This window comes from Girardinichthys multiradiatus, chromosome 4 (genome assembly GCF_021462225.1).
Source record: "Girardinichthys multiradiatus isolate DD_20200921_A chromosome 4, DD_fGirMul_XY1, whole genome shotgun sequence".
Taxonomy (NCBI): Eukaryota; Metazoa; Chordata; class Actinopteri; order Cyprinodontiformes; family Goodeidae; genus Girardinichthys; species Girardinichthys multiradiatus.
The window spans coordinates 25,211,124-25,225,257 of NC_061797.1; the positions used below are offsets into that span (position 1 = coordinate 25,211,124).

Sequence of the window (14,134 nt, forward strand, 5' to 3'; positions counted from 1 at the left end):
TTTATTGACCTTATTCTGTGTAGATTTTTGAGCATTGAGACCAGGTGAGTCCAGACCTTTGCTTTGCAGCAATGAGAGCTATATATTTGCTGTTTATAATAAGCAGCTGGATTTTAGAGATCTATATAAGTCTTAAGTTTAAAAAAAAAAATAAAGAGATTTTTTTACTTGCTGTTTAAATACAACCATCTTTAGACACTCTAGATGCAACACAGCATACCTTTTCGTTTTTTATCTGTAACAGAAACAAAGCCATTGGGGAATACTGGGAGTCCTGGCATTGTAGTTACTTCATTGTTACATAGTCACGTGGGGATCGGCCTGGCACACAGTAGTACACTGTATGTGGGGCCCAAAGGCATTGCTCACGTGCAGCAATACATCCTAGCCTTTCTAAAAACACACATAATTTGGTTGCAGATGGAGGCACTCAGGATGGGAGTTTTAGTTTGGATGACTCATGCAGAATGCATATCATACCAGAGTCAAGAGAAGCAGTTTAGGATGGAGTTGTCCACTTAATAGAGGGTCAAGTTTTGGACATTTAGATGTAGGTTTTATGCACACAGAAAGACACGTCCCAGCTTTAGGCATGGGAACTGGGTTTATTCACTGCTTGGGAAGGAGGGTTCTCAATACAAAGTGAAATTTCAACTCATTAATATTGGGAAGCTTCTCTCTCACTCCCACAGCATCAATAATGAATTGGTTTTTAATTCTCACAGAACAACACTAAAGAGAATCATGGAGGACATCTCTGTGTGTGCAGAGAGTGTATCACATCTTTGATAATCTGTGTTTTTTCTATAACTCACAATGCTTTGTAACCTCTCATTTGGAGATTCAGGTTGTTCTATATGGTTTTCTTTCTGTGTCGGCTCTCAATATGTGTTATAATACTTTTTTTTTCAGAATGAGGTTTAGGACATAGAGCATTCATAAGGAAATATATATATGTGTATACAATAATTAAAACATTCTTTATGTCTGTGTTTCCACAAGTTAAAAGCAATTTCCTTATTTTGTAAAAATACACATTTCACAGTATTTACTTGGAGTATTAATGAGTTAGGGTAACTTCTCTTCAAAGGCACATTTAGCCTTGCTGTTTCTCATATTTCCTCCTATATCTTTGTTATCGTTTTCAATTTACTGACCAGATCCAGTTAAAACAATTTGATGAGGTTTAAGATTCTGGGCTAGTTTTTACTCTGGTGATGGGTTACCACCTTCAAACTGCTAGGTCAGTGGTAGACGCTCTGGCCGCTCCACTGGTCAAAGTTTATTTGGTGAATTGTAAATGCCACGCCTCTCTAATGCCGATCAGGGTATGGTTGCGAAGAAAACAAGCTATAAATATTTAATAGAAGGTGCTGTATAAGTGGGTGGGAATTGTTGAGGAGGAAAGCTTTAAAGCACACTGTTAAAACAGTATAAAAGAAGAATACAATCTAGTACCTACCGTTTGAGCTTTCCCTCATTTTGTCACATTAGGACCAGAAAGCTAGATTTGTTGCAATGGGATTTCATATAACAGAGCAACACAAATAATTGTATTTTTGTAAAGTGAAAGGAAAAAGATACATAGTTTTACTTTATATTTTATATTTCTTTTTTTGTTTTACAAATAAAAATCTGAAAAGTGTGTCATGCATTTGTAGTCAGTTCTATTTACTCTAATACTCTTAATAAAATTCAGTGCTACCAGATGCCTTCAGAAGTCATTTAATTAGTAAATGGCATCCACCTTTGTGTAATTAAATTTCAAGAGAAATCTAGCTGTTCTATGAAGCCCTCAGATGTTTGTTAGAGATCATTAGTAAGCAAACAGCATCATGAAGACCAAGGAACACACCGGAAAGATCAGGGATAGAGTTGTAGAGGGGTTTAACCAGGTCCTGAAGCAATATCCAAAGCTTTAAATATCTCACAGAGCACCATCAAATCATCCAAAAATAAAAAGTGTGGCAAAATCACAAACCTACCAAGACATGTCTGTCCACCCTAACTGACAGACTAGGGAAGGAGAGCTTTAACAGAGAAGGCAGCAATCACATGGTAAGCTTAGAAGAGCTGCACAGCTCCACAGTACAGGTAAGAGAACCTGCTAAAAAAAAACAACTATTAGTTGTGCACAGCAGAAATCAGTCTTTTCTGATGGAGTGGAATACGGTGGTGACAGAATCATGCTCTGTGGGTGCTTTTTCCAGGAAGAAAGAAAAGATGGAGCATCTGGAATATGAACCTGAAAAGATGGATAGGGCTACCTTTTAAGCAGAAGAACGGCCCTAAACGATTACAGCTACAATGAAAAGGTTTAGGTCAACCTATATTTATGTATGACAAGTATTTAGGTCTGGACATTAACTGGACCATTCTGAGAATCTGTGGCAAGTCTTGGAAACTTAAGCTACAGTCTCACTGGGCTTAAGATTTGCCTCGAAGAATGAGCTAAAATTTCAGTCTTTACATGTGCAATGATGGGAAGAAGTGGCACAAAAGAATCGCAGCTCCATTATTGCTTCATGTGAGCTAAATACAAATGCTCACCACATTTTCAGATTTTCATTAAAATATAAACATGCTGAAAACAAAGTATCATTTTTATTTATCTTTACAATTATGCACTACTTCAATTGGCCAAAATCTGGAAAAGCTGGTATTAATACTTTTGCAGTGCACTGCATTTAAATATGGGCTTTTGAACAGTCACTGCGATCATGGATTACTTCTAGAATTGCTCTCCTAAATAACGTTTACCTTTTTTAACATTTTGTTCAATTTGTTTGTGAAGGTATCCTAGATCTGCATCCAAATGTAGTGTGGCTTTTTTTTTTTGGCTTGGTGGTATTAGCAGAATTCTGTAAACAAAGATACAAAGAAAAGACAAACAAATTGCGGTGCACTTACATGCTAAGATATTATACTGACATATGACTTTTGTGAGCACAATAAGTGCATCTGCTAATGTCGGCAGTAGTGGCCAAAAAGCACCACTAATGGGTTGACATCCTCTTGGTTGATGGATGGGAAAGACCCTGAGGAGGCAACAGCTATTAGTGAGGATGGTACACTGAGACATTACTGTGAAATTAGACTCAAAGAGCCCTATACTCATTAGTGATTGGTGAAAGCTGATTGATTGGCTGAAAGATTGATTGGCTGGAATTTGTTTTCGTTGCCATACAAATTGATGATTTGCCAGTATAAGGATTATTCTGGTGAATTATAAGGCTACCGAGTCATTACTTAGATGGATATATAAAAGGTATGATTCTGTTCACACATTTCACTATATGGAAAAGGAGACGTTTTTCATTGAAAATTAATATCATAAAGTGCATCCCCCACCCTCCTTCATAACGTAACTTTGGTTTACCTTTAACCTGAAACAGACAGAACCTGAAAAACAAACTATTTTGTTGTTATTTTGCCACTTTATTGTTACAGACACACCTTTTAATGTGTGCTGATCTGGGATGTTTTGGGTTTTCTGTGTGTTATTGTAGGAAACTCTATACTGTTAGACCAGTTCAGTATCTGGATTTGTAGCTGATTTCGAAGTGTGGTTCATTTGTAATCAGAACCAGGGAGTCCCACGTTGAAAAAATCTATTGAAACGCCTGCTGAAGTTGAAATTTTGACTTTGAAAGTTGGAGGTTCCACAACATCTCTAACATCAAAATCCAATACGGCTGCCATTTAGCAGCGCTGCAATAACAGAGACACTCAGCCCTCCTCTTCCTGCAGCCGCTCACCTGACCAAAACAATGGGCTGCTGTTGGAGGTTTAAACTTTGCTAACATATAGGGAGTACATCCAAAAAAAAAAAATATGTGACCTTCTTTAGCCGACAAAGCAAACAAAGTGTTGTTTGGAGGTTCAGTGGCACACTGAACATAAGCAGTTCTCATAAAATAAAATAATTGCATGGCTGAATCAAAGGCACATCCTTCTATGAAGGGTATTAACACTTATACTTGGGTGTTATCTTGTCTATTGTTTGCCAAACAGGAAAGTGACACTGTAGATTATATATTTTTCAAAATTAGGGCTGAAGTGTCGCCTGCTTATTGGTTCTGCTCTAGTTAATGAAATTAAAACATTTTCATATTGTAATTAAATCGTATATTTTTTTTTTTACTAGAAAGAGCCCTGTGTCTTCCAAAAAATGTTGCTGCGGTATCGAAAGTCATATCGAGTATCGAGTATTTTTCTATCTATTGGTATTGAGTTTGTATTTTTGGTATCGTGACAACCCTAATACAAATAAGTTCTGTTTGTGTCTGAATGCATAAAATGCAGATAAATATATTGCTTGTGTTGCTTATAGTAGTTTAGAAGCTTGGTTACTGAGCAAATAAACTGGCAAATGCTAAATATTGATTTAGTTTTTTTGAGTTGTAATTGATATTGGTCAGTGTAATGTCGGGTCCGCCATATGATGGAAATCAATGCAGTGAAGACAAAGTTTTGGTTGATTCTGTTTTTATTTTAATATTAAAAACATATAGTAATCAATGCATTTATTTAAATGCAAACTTCCTGTGCTTTTTGAAGTTTTCATTTTCTGTTTGCCAGTCATTCAAAAACTGCTAGATGTGGCATAAATGTTTCAGAAAACAGGATGTATGTCCTTCTCCAGAAGTCTTGCAATCTTCCATAACTTGTGTATTTTTGTGTGTGTTTAAAAGGAATAAATAGCTTTGAACATCAAACCAGCTTAAACTCTTGAGTTTATTTTGTCTTCATCAATGGAGAACAAATCTTTACTTATATCTTGTATTAATCTAATAATTACTGCAATAAAAACACTAGTGATTATTTTACGTGAGGTTATTCCACACAATGACAAGTAGGTGATTTGACAGCAGAAAAACAATGTTTATTTGTTTGCAACTAAAAGTAACAAAGAGAATAACACGAACTGTGTGTCCCTGGAGATCTACAACTTTGTTTATCAATAGATGTGTGGAGAAAAGCAGATTTTCACACTCAGTCTTTTGTGTTGCAAGTACTCATACTGGAACTTTTGTTGTATTCAGTAGCTATTGTTTTTCTTTTCTTTGCTTATGAACAGTTTGGGAGGTTGTAATCCACTCTGGTAACTGTTGCAGATATGATCTGAAACAAGAGCTAGTTTGGGTAAAAAAAGTGCACCCTTTTTCAGTTTTAATGCCTTACGTATCAGGATATTACATGATATGATCTGATCTGAACCAGGTTCTAAAAATATTTAAATCTAACCATAGGTTTACAATACACATGACAAATTTAAACTATTAGTTTAACATTTAAAGCCAAATGGAAAAGCTATGTGTGGAAGCACACTCTAGCTGCGTCTATAGATTAGAAGCCAGTCGCTGTTAATTAAAAACCTGATTAACTGATAATTAGCATGCCTGACCACCTCTAAAAACAGTAGTTTGTGCAGTTTACTAGTCTCAGAAATAAAGGGCTGTGTTAACAAAATCCCAAAGAGGAAATGCATCAGCCAATCCACCAGAATATTCACTTTGGATAACATTTAAGAAAGTTGTCTCTCTTTCCAGGAGGGGGCGTCTCACCTAGCATGTTAAATGTTAACTTGCTTGACAGTACAATCAGAAGATGACTAAACAAGTATTATTTGGAGAATTTGACAGTAGAACACATCTTGTCTGTCAAATAGAATATTGCTTGCAAAGCAGCATATGAATTAACCGATTCTGGAACCACGTCCATTGGAAACATGAGACAAATGTTAAGATATTTGACATTAACAATAGACAGTGCGATGTTCGCAAAAACTAAATACGGCATATCAGCTCAGATGCCCTTGAATGCCGAAGCAAGGTGGTGGAAGGCCAATGATTTGGGTTGCTCTGCAGCCACAGGTCATGGCCAGCTTGCAGTCAGTGAGTCAACAATAAGCTGCTTTGTTTACCAAGATATTTATCAGTCAAATGTGAGTCTGACAGTTGAAGCTTGGAAACTCTGTCATGATCCCAAACACCATTCCCTTTTGGATCATAGTTCCACCATAAACACACAACCATGGACCTCCACCCATTATGGATTGCTTTGTCTTCCAAATCATACACGTAAGTCCAATGAGAACAAAGGCTTTGTGCACTTTCAGATCAAGCAGCCGGGGTTGCAGTACCAAAGGCGCGGGGCTTACAGCTGGCAGAATTTACCTGCAACAGATGTTTTGTATTTTATTATTGTCACCCTTGTTCAGCAGTACGGTATCACCTCGTACAGTTAATAAAGGTTTCAGGTTTATGATTACCTCTCGAGTTGGTTGCTGTTTAGTGACCATTCAGCTGGCCGCAAGGTGTTGTAAATGTGTAGATCATGGTACAGAAGAATGATCTGAAAGGAGCTCCTAGAATAAATCCACAACATGCATGATACCTGAACAAGAAAATGCTTAAGATGTCTCAGTGGCCCAGTCAAGGTTCAAAACTCATCCCTGAATTGCTTTGGTGGGACCTTAGAAAGCTGTACATAAACTGATACCCACCAATGACCCTCCACGAATGTGTGAGGGACTGATTAAGCCATACAGAAAAGAACAGCTTCAATACGCTGCTGCTTAAGATGATTCTACAGGGAACTAAATCATGGGGTGTACTTAGTTTTCTACTGTATTGACATTCATAATACGTTCTTTTTCCATTGACTGTATATGTTTTTTCTTTACGTACATATACTCTGATCATTAATTTGTTATAGTTCAAAAAACAAACTTATATTATATTCTTCTTAAGTATAACACAAAAAATATTGTTTTGTGCCTTGGATGTCCTCAGTAGGGTTAAACAGTTCCCTGAGCAAAGTGTGCTAATTTACACTAGAAAATGACCAGATCATTCTGTAAAGCCTGAATCCCTTTCTGATGAACAATTATGTGACTTTGTTTTTTCACTGTTGAAGCCTCTGCTGGGAGTAAAAATGTTTCAACAATCTGCCCAGAGGAGAATGCTGGTAAATGTGTCTCTGATGATTTGTTCTACACTTTTGATTTTTAAAGGAACTCATTGTTTCCTTGACCTGATTATTGTGGCCTAAATAAAATGTTCGGGAACTTTAGTTGTTCCGTTTTCTTTTCTCCTATTTTTTGTCTTACCTTCCTTTTCCTATTGTCCTCTCTAATACTCACACCAACCAGTTTTTAGGAGTGTTTTTTCGCTGGAAGAAAGTAGTTTTTTGATTATTTTTTTGGGGGGGGGGTTACACTTCTAATTGCCTTAATCCGAATTAAACAATCAGTTTTATACAGTGTACAATAAAACAAATAGTAAGGTTTACATTATGGTTGTGTATACTCAAATTTGTAGCTTGGTTTTGACAAGTTTATTTACTCTGTCCAGCAAAAGATGGCAAATGACAATCTGTGTTTGTATTCTTCCAGCTGTACCAGGCATTTTACAATTAATGTCGAGTAGGTTCTGACTTCGATAAAATTATTCATGACAAAACTAGTTCCATCAGTCACTGTTTCCTGTTGGCACTCAAAAAAGTAGGAAAGAAATGTTGCAACATCCTGTTATGTAAGAAAGTTCCCGATATATCCTTTATGGTGACCACTCACGAAATGACTAATTTCCAGTCTAATGTCACAACAGTCGGAGCAGTAAATGTGGCTGGGTAAGATCGGTATTCTTGTATGTGGCAAAAATGTTTTTTATTGAACATGTGAAAAGCCACTCTCTATCAGCGGAAAACATTTTTGTTCCTCCTGCTTTTATTTTTTCATTTAATAGCTGTGTTTTATGGTGTATTACCTCAGCCTGTTTCAGTGGACCCATCTGAAGCTATTGGCAGTAACGTTTATAACCTCAACACACGTGTTTCTGCAAATGACTTGTTATCTATTTAAAGAAACAAAACATGAATCCAGTACAACTCTGGTAGATATGAAGCATAATTAATGGAACCTTAAAACTGGAATACATTATATTAGAAACCAGAATAAAATGCAGGTACTCTCAGTCAGTAACACTATTTTAGAAAAACAATTTTATTTCATCAATTAATTTTTAAAGTGAAATATATTAATATTTCAAGGTTTTGTTCTATTAATTCTTATGATTATGGCTCCCGGGTAATGATCCAACCCAACATTAAATTTATCAGAGTATTAGAATATTACATAATTCCAATAAAAGGATTTTTATGACAGAAATGTTATGTTGGTCTACTCAGTCATTAGGAAGGCTGCTGACTGCTAGACAGTTGTTAACTACCTCCAGAAGGTGGGTGAACTGTAAAAAGTAATTATGTTAGCAGATGGCTGTTCAGAGGGCTGAATCCAATCATATGAAAGAAAAGTTGGGTGGAAGAAAAAATTGTGGTAGAGAAAGGTGCACTCGCAACAGGGTAACTGCAGCCTTGATAGGATAGGCCTGGACTCTGGATAAGTGCTTCAGGAGTCCTACCACACAAAGACTTATGTAGGACATGGACTACAACTCTGGCATTCCTTGATTTAAACCACTCCTGAACCAGTTAATGCATCAGAACATCTTTACGTGGATCCACAGTCTAGAGGAAGAGAGGAGAGGCACCGCAAACAAGTTGCTTGAGGTCCATTCTGACATTTCCACAGGCAATAATGGTTTTAGGAGCCATTTACAAGTCTATGTGAGAGTACTTCATGCTCCCCAGTGTTGCCAAGCTTTATAAAGATGATGATTTCATTTTCAAGCAAGACTTTGCACCAGCCAACACTACCAGTGGTACCAATACCTGCTTCAATGACCATAGCATCACTGTCTCATTAGCCAGCAAACTGGCTTGAGCTAAATTCCATAGGTAGCCTATGGAATTGGCATTGTTTCATGCCCTACAATGCTTCTGTTAAAACAACCTGGACTTTCTGAACACCTCAGCAGGACCACTGGCTGATCACCTCCATGCTATGCTGCATTGATGCTGTAATTCATACAAGTGGAGCTCTGACCATGTATTGAGCAGATATGCAGAACAGTGCATAAACAAACTTTTCAGTAGGTCAATAAGTCTACAAATCCTTTTTTAATTGGTATTGCATGTTGTTTTTAACAAATCTATGTGTCTTGAAGGTCACTCAGAACAAATTGTCAAAAATATATAATTTCCAAACTAAGAAGGTTGGTTTCAAAACATGAAGTAGAGGTGGTTATTCATGCTTTTATTTCCTCTTCTCTGGACCTTTTCAGTTGGTCCAAAACGCTGCAGCAAGGGTCTGAACTTCAGCCAACAAAGGGGCCACATCACTCCTGTTTAAATGTCTTTGCACTGGTTAGCTGTTCATTGTAGGATTAATTGTAATACTGTAATACCTGCTTGTTTAAGCTCCCTCCTATATCACTAAATTGTACTCTATGCTACATCCACCATGCTATGCTATGTACTCCAACTCGAGCCCCTTAGGTCCTCAAACTAAAGACTACTCGTAGTCCTAAGGACCTGGTATATAACTCAAGGGAGTCGCTCTTTTCCAAGCCTCTCTTGTTTTACTTTGCCTTGAGTGTTGAATTTTGAGCTTTCATTAGATGTAAGCCATAATCATTAAAATAATAGAAATAAATGCTTGAAATATTTCCTCTTTTGTGTATTGAATCTGTATATGAGAAACGTTAAACCTTTTGAATTAAATTACCTAAATCAATTCGATTTTATTTAGTTTATTTGTTATTTATTTAAAAAATGCTTTAGAAAGTTTTGTCAAAATTAGGTTTTAATTTAAAAAAACTCCCGTACCTCAGATATGATGAAATTCAAGCTTCACCAATGGGCAAAATTGTGTTATCTATACAGTTACTTATTTGTTATTGTTTATTTATTATTTTTAAGCCGTTCTGGCCAGTACTCTTCTGTTAATGAAACCTTAAAACTGGAATACATTATATTAGAGACCAGAATAAAATGCTACGGCGGCTTGTTTTTGTCTTATGAACCAAAGGAAGTAATATTCTTTTTTGCTTGTGACAAACAAGGAATTTTGTTACAACAGTTCACAAGGGCTTCTGTGTATTGAAACGTTAATGCTGCTTGTATTTGCTTTGATTACTAAAATAATGGACCATGCCTAACCCTTCTTAATGTTTTGTGTTGATAACAATCTCCTATGCCACCATAGTGGTGAATGGTCATTTGTATAACAATACAAAGCAGGAATAAAGGCTCTGAACACAGTCTTTAGCAGCAAAATGAATGTGGTCAATGTCAATCCAGACGATTTAATCAAAGAAAAGATTCAAAACGCCACAAAAAAATATAAGAGCCCCATTTTCCTGTCGGTCCCATCCCAAATAATTAGAACCTAATCTGCCCTAATATTAGAATCCTTTAATAGCTGCATGCTAAAGTAAAAGCAGGAGTTTCTAAATGAAGAGAGGAGAAGAGTCTTTGTGTGGAATGTGTTTGGGCATGTAATATTGATACAGCACTGGATTGTGGCGTGTTGAAAGGGTAGGGAAATGTGTATATAATATTGATATATATCGGCTATCGGATATATATCAGCTGTAACTGCAATATTATTATCGGATATCGATATTTGCCCTAATTTTTAAATCGATGCATCCCTATTGCTTTTTGTAAAAGCATAAATCACAGTCAAGTTCTTTTGTAAAGCAGAAATGCTGCACGTAAAGAAGGAGAAAAGTGACTGCTAAATGAAATACTTGCAAGCATTACTTCTTTAATCTGACTAGTTGAAAGGGAAGCTGACTTATGTCTACATGCAGTCTGTTGTGATCAGTGTGATTTCTAGATACATTATTATAGCTGCCTCTGCAGTGCACCTGAATGTATATTTACCTGCACCCAATAAATTAACAGTAATACCTGTAGAGTCCTAGATTTACTCTTTACCAAGCAGGGATGCATCGCCTCTGCTATTTCATGCAGACATAAGGCAGAGGGTGGTTTAAAGAGCTGAGCTGACAGGGATGTTTTAGACTGAGTTAAGGATTGTTCTCCTAGTTTTTAAATTGCTTAAATTCGGATTTAGGAGTTATGGGCACTGAGTTATCAGTTGCTCAGTACACCATAAGTACTGTAGTTGTGTAATATGTGGCAATGCATATGCATGCAGGCAATGATTTTATGGTTCGTGTTTTTTTTCCAGCACTGTAAAGTTTACTTTTAACCTGCAGAGGGACAGTAACCTATCTATTTAAAGGCAGCATGAAATTAAATCAGCTTTTCCACCAAATAAGCGTATAATTTATTAAATCAGGTTTTTCTATCATTTTAACCCAACCTGTTGCACCGTTTTAAACATGTCATTATTTTGTAAATGTCATCTCCCTCACCTCTACTTTTCAGTGGAGAGCTTTTTAAATATTAATTTGAATAAAAACGGACACCTATCTTGTTGATAATGTTGACTTCTAGAATATGACTTTGTTTGAGCTAAAGATGTCTCTGCCAGGATATGCTGAGGTTTTATCACAGGTTTGACTATTTATCACTGTTGTTAGCTGGTTGACAGTTCAGGCTGAGAAAAATGGTTTCATAGAAAAGAATGTGATGTTGATTATTTTGGATGTAAGGTTAAAATTTGGGAAAATCCCTCTGTATGAGTTTTGAGACACTGACGCCTTTCTTCCTCGCTTGCAGGGCAGTGATGCCTGGGATGGTGATGTTTCGGCGGCGCTGGTCAGTTGGCAGCGATGACCTGGTGCTGCCCGCCCTCTTCCTTTTTTTATTGCACTGCGTCTGGTGAGTCAGCACTTCAGCAGCTGTATGGATTCCCACCATCTTCACAACTGCAGCCTATTCATAATGTTGTGTCTGATTATCAGATTTAACAGTAAATGTATGCAGAAGGACACATTTTTATCTTGTCTTTCCGACCCAGGTTGGTGGTTCTGGCCGTGGTTCTCTTCGGCCTTCGGTACGGCTCAGACCTGTCGTGCTCCGTCACACTGGTTGACCATGGTCGAGGGTACTTGGGCATCCTCGTCAGCTGCCTTATATGTGAGAGCGCCATCATGTGGTTGAGCATGAGGGGCAGCATTTTGTACACACAGCCCAGGGAAGCTGTGCAGTATGTGATCTACATCAGACTAGGTACGACGCTGTGGCTCTTCTCTGAGGAACCTTATTAGTTCAAGTTACATATATGGTTTACGTATATGGTTGGATTGGAAATATTTTTATCATGAATCCTCTCATTTCTTTTCTTTTTAGCTATTCTACTAGTTGAGCTAGTGTATGCTGTAGTAGGGATTGCCTGGCTTGTCCAGTATTACCAGCCGTGCTCCGATGTCACTGCAAAAAACCTGGCTTTGGGTAGGTGAATACATGATTAAAAGGTAGAATGAGAACAATTTAAGTCCCACACATTTTATGCTAGAATTAAATGATCCTTTTAACATTTTTGCAGGAATCGTTGCATGTAATTGGCTGGTAATCCTCAGCGTTTGCATTACTCTCATGTGCACCTTTGACCCAACGGGTCGGACTTTTGTCAAATTGAAAGCAACCCGTCGGCGTCAGCGCAACCTTACTACATATACTCTCAGGTAGAAACATACTCTGTAAATTCTTCTCTCTGACTCTCAGCTTGTAGTAACACAGACATCCTTCCAATATAATCTGTCTTTCACTGTAATCAGCTTGTGACAGAGATCTTAGTGTTACTCTTGCTATTAGACACAGACTAGAAGAAGGCCAGGCCAGCAGCTGGAGCAGAAGACTGAAGTTCTTTATGTGCTGCACAAGAGCCCAGGATACACAATCAGTGAGTCTCAACATCTCCTAGATCTCTTTCCTATTTGTTGTAAAGGAAAATGTAAGAGAAAAGAAATAAAACTGTTAGTGTTCTATTGATGACTCCAAAGCTGGACTTAAAACAGTGTTTTTCTAATTTTCTTACAAGTGACAGAAATATTTCCGAAATTGTATGAGCACATTTAATTTAATTTAATGTGACATTAAAACGGATGTTTTAATGTGTGCATTTGGGAGTGGTCCCCAACCATGTTTTCTTCTGCTTCCTATCTAGCATGAAGTTGAGGCAGGGTGCAAAGCTAAGTGGCTCATTAGTCTCTAATTAATTACTTTTTCCATTTCTTTGTGCAAGACTATTGATTCCAGTCAAACTACGTTTTCCTCACTTCCTTTCTTTCTGTTCCATCATCACCACTCTCCATGAGCATTAGCATCATGGCCACAAAGATATACCGGTACATAAATTGTGTGCATTAAACACCCGTCCAACTGTGCAGATTTATTACTGGGAGTTTTGATGCAGGGCCCCAGAAATACTACAGCCTACTTAACATTGCAACCAAGCAATCCTGTGCAGTTGCACTATTGCAGACATTAATACTAATGTGACAATTGGGATTCAATGTATTGTGCTTCTCTAGTACTGATTTTCCCAAACTATTTGCTATTTGTATTGTCACCTCATCCTGATATCTGTTGCTTTCATGATCAGGATGCATATTCAGAAGTGGCCAGCCTGTTTGCAGAGTTCTTCAGAGACCTGGACATCGTGCCTAGTGATATTATTGCTGGACTGGTGCTTCTCCGCCAGACGCAGAGGTCAAAAAGATCTAATGTCCTGGACCAGGTATCACTCTTTGAGATTTTCTGTTTTTAAATTGAAGTACATAAATCCAATTTTAAATGTACCATTTGTTGTTTTTTGTCTACAGGCCAACAATGACATTATAGCATTCTTGTCAGGAATACCAGTGACTCGTAGTACTAGATACCTGGACCTCAAGAACTCTGTGAGTTTTTTGTGTAATGCCAGTGCTCGTTTTTGTTCATATACTGGTACTTGTTAGAGTTAAAAAGATCAAATTTCAGGATATCGATAACCTACTTGATTTGAGTAATTACAAAAAATGTGCTGTTGTTCCTGTTTCTCTTGCTCTGATGCATGTTTTTGTGTTTGCTCCTTCCAGGCTGAGATGAACATGTACAAGGAGGTGTGTTATTATATGCTCTTTGCCCTGGCTGCATATGGTTGGCCCATGTACCTGATGAGGAAGCCTGGCTGTGGGCTGTGCCGCCTTGCCAGCTCCTGCCCGTAAGCACTCAAACACACACCCGCACATTTATATCTATTTGGTTTCTTTGTCTCTTGAGCCTCTTCAGTACAGATCAAATTTCGCATGCGTCAAAACTTGCCAAGTGG

At 37.5% G+C, this 14,134-nt stretch overlaps 1 protein-coding gene across 2 annotated transcripts in view; it reads left to right on the plus strand.

The window, feature by feature from the left end:
• Window positions 1-14,134, plus strand: part of dagla (diacylglycerol lipase, alpha) — a 47,006-nt gene that overhangs the window by 11,422 nt on the left and 21,450 nt on the right. For both annotated transcript variants that reach the window (XM_047362665.1, XM_047362667.1), the window contains exons 2-9: window positions 11,599-11,700; window positions 11,840-12,051; window positions 12,172-12,273; window positions 12,368-12,506; window positions 12,637-12,724; window positions 13,427-13,561; window positions 13,647-13,724; window positions 13,902-14,026. In XM_047362665.1, the coding sequence (XP_047218621.1) occupies window positions 11,606-11,700; window positions 11,840-12,051; window positions 12,172-12,273; window positions 12,368-12,506; window positions 12,637-12,724; window positions 13,427-13,561; window positions 13,647-13,724; window positions 13,902-14,026 (974 nt within the window). In that variant the 5' untranslated portion in view covers window positions 11,599-11,605. The remainder of the gene's footprint in view (window positions 1-11,598; window positions 11,701-11,839; window positions 12,052-12,171; window positions 12,274-12,367; window positions 12,507-12,636; window positions 12,725-13,426; window positions 13,562-13,646; window positions 13,725-13,901; window positions 14,027-14,134) is intronic.